This window comes from Lucilia cuprina, unplaced genomic scaffold (genome assembly GCF_022045245.1).
Source record: "Lucilia cuprina isolate Lc7/37 unplaced genomic scaffold, ASM2204524v1 Scaffold_6118, whole genome shotgun sequence".
Lineage (NCBI taxonomy): Eukaryota > Metazoa > Arthropoda > Insecta > Diptera > Calliphoridae > Lucilia > Lucilia cuprina.
Genome location: NW_025811059.1, coordinates 1 through 2,660, shown reverse-complemented (window position 1 = coordinate 2,660; position 2,660 = coordinate 1). Strand labels below are relative to the sequence as shown.

At 30.9% G+C, this 2,660-nt stretch overlaps 1 protein-coding gene across 1 annotated transcript; it reads right to left on the bottom strand.

Moving 5' to 3' along the window:
- Positions 1–273: 273 nt before the first annotated feature.
- On the bottom strand, positions 274–1,463 carry LOC111680899 (mental retardation GTPase activating protein homolog 2-like). Its single transcript, XM_046956072.1, has 2 exons — positions 653–1,463; positions 274–560 (listed from the first exon to the last, which is right to left on the bottom strand). The coding sequence occupies exons 1-2, from the start codon at positions 1,107–1,109 to the stop codon at positions 289–291; spliced, it is 729 nt and encodes a 242-aa protein (XP_046812028.1). The 5' UTR covers positions 1,110–1,463; the 3' UTR covers positions 274–288.
- Between the last annotated feature and the right edge of the window lie 1,197 nt (positions 1,464–2,660).

Sequence of the window (2,660 nt, the reverse complement as noted above, 5' to 3'; positions counted from 1 at the left end):
TCTATAATCTACTCTATAGTCAATACTATAATCTTTTCTATAATCTAGTCTATAGTCTAGTTTATAGTTTAGTCTATAGTCTAGTCTATAGTCTAGTCTATAGTCTAGTCTATAGTCTAGTCTATAGTCTAGTCTATAGTCTAGTCTATAGTCTAGTCTATAGTCTAGTCTATAGTCTAGTTTATAGTCTAGTCTATAATCTAAAGTCTAGTCTATAGTCTAAAGTCTAGTCTATAGTCTAGTCTATAATCTAAAGTCTAGTCTAATATGTCGGTTGTTCAGTCTAGCCTACCTTACCTTGTTATTATTTTTAACTTTCGACTCCATAATATTTTGGAAATTTGTTGCCATTGGCACAATTGAGGCGGTAGTAGTTGCTGCTGTTGCATTTACCAAAAGATTATTGCTATTAGTTGTACAAGTTGTAGCCGTTGTATTAGCAGCAGCTAATAATTGGGCAAAATTGCCAGCAAAATGCAAACCATTAACGCTAGTTGTTGTTGTTGTTGTTGGTGGTGATGATGCTGCCGATACTAACAGTGGAGTAACACTGGTGGCATCTAGAAAAAAGAAACACAATTAATTAGAATTGAAATTTGAAAATGTAATTAAAACAAGTAATTGTGTTAATGTGAATTATATGAATGAATACCTTTAAGCAAAATTCCATTAGTAGTTAGTGTTTTTGTACCATTACTAGTGATAGAAGTTGAATTTGGCAAAGGCGACGGTGGGTGTTGATGTTGTTGTTGTTGATGTTGATGATGATACTGTTGTTGGTGCGTAGGCGGTGGTCCATTAACAAAAGTGATTTTGCCATTGGCATGATAAAATGCTGTAGCCATAGGCCCATTTCCACCTCCCGAGGTGATTTTTAAACCATTTGAGGGTAAAATATTTAATTCAGCACCACCTGGCAAACGACACAATTCATTTGTAGTTGAGGTCGTTGAAGTCGAACCACGGTTAAGTGATTTATTTGCAATTGTAGAAGAACCAACCAAATTATTTATATTGTTGTTGCTGTTGTTGCCACCACCTCCTCCCACTCCACCTTGTAATATGCCACCATTGCTAGTTAATAGAAATTTCTGACCATGATTTTTCATTTCATGTTGCTGTTGTTGATGATGGTGATGGCCATTTGTTGCAGTTGTTGTATTGAAAACTTTTAAAAATTTTGCCGGTTGTTCACCATCTTCACTAGCATGCTGTTGTTGTTGTTGCTGCTGATGATGTTGATGATTATTTTTTGTTGTTTCCACAAAACTATTGTTGTTGTTTGTTAAGGTTAAACTTTTCTTACGGCCATTGTGTTGTTGCTGTTGATTTCCCAAAACTGCTGCAGAAATATACAAAAAAGTTGTTGATTTTTTTGTGGATATTTTTTCAAATTTATTCACAAGTTTATTTTTTTATACAAATTTTGTGAATTGAATAAAATTTTGTTTTATTTTAAAGGCCATTATTTTGTTCACATTTATATATTTTTTACAAATTTGATGATTTTGTGGTAAAAAGGTTTTTGAGTTTTTTTTTTTGTGGTGGTTTTTGGTGGTGGTTGATGGTTTTTTGGTTTTTATAAAAAAAAATTAAGAAATGGTGGAGGTGGCTTATGGTTTATATTTTTATCGAATTTTTACAGCCATTTTAAAAGTTGGTGCTTAGATTTTGTTTAATTCTTTTCAATAGAGGAGCAAATCATAAATTTTTATAGGATTTTGAATTTATATTTTTCTAAAAGAAACAGGGCATGTTGGGGTTGTTTTTTTATATCTTTGCTAATTTAGTTTTGGATTTTGTAGGTGATATGATGATGTGTGTTATTTCGTTTTTAATTATATATAATTAGTAGTAATTTTAAATATTTATTTTTTTATTTCATCCACATTTAATTTTAAAGTGGCAATTTTAATCTATAGCAAGTTCGTTGTTGAATCCTTTTGATTTCTTTTGTAAGTGATTTTTTTCAGATTTTTATAATTTGGCCAATATTTTTATTGTTTTGTTCAAATTGGTTTTTATACCAAATGGCAACCACGTAATGCTTGCAACATTATTGCTATTGGATTTTGGTTGGAGAGGGGTTTGTGTGTGTTTTAGGAGAAATAAATAGAAATAAAAAAAAATAGAAAATGTTAAAGAAAAATGCCAATAGTATCAAACAATGAAAGAAATAAACATAATATAAAAATGACTTTATTCAACTAATGAAGAAAATTTTACATATAAAGGCGTAAATCTAGTTGTCTTGAGGTACTTCTTCTAGTACATAGTTCCTAAGTCCAGTTTATAGTGTAGTCGTTTGCCCATCTATAGTCTAGTTTAGTCTAGTCTATTGTGTAGTCTATAGTCTAACCTATATTCTAGTCTATAGTCTATATTCAATAGTATAGTCTAGTATTTAGTCCACTCTATAGTCTAGTCTATAATCTAGTCTATAGTTTAGATTAAAGTTCACAATTTAGTCTACAGTCCCAGTTATACAGACTATAGTCTAGCCTATTGTCAAGACAAGTTTATAGTCTAGCTTATAGTCTAGCCTATAGACAAGTCTAGCTTATAGTCTAGTCTATAGTCTAGTCTATAGTCTAGTCTATAGTCTAGTCTATAGTCTAGTCTATAGTCTAGTCTATAGTCTAGTCTATAGTCTAGTCTAT

What these genes read in the sequence shown, in the direction of transcription:
- LOC111680899 (XM_046956072.1), bottom strand. Translation starts at nt 1,109, where the DNA reads ATGAAAAATCATGGTCAGAAATTTCTATTAACTAGCAATGGTGGCATA. An exon ending in TAATGGAATTTTGCTTAAAG is followed by an intron (nt 561 to 652) that starts GTATTCATTCAT and finishes TCTTTTTTCTAG; the next exon opens with ATGCCACCAGTGTTACTCCA.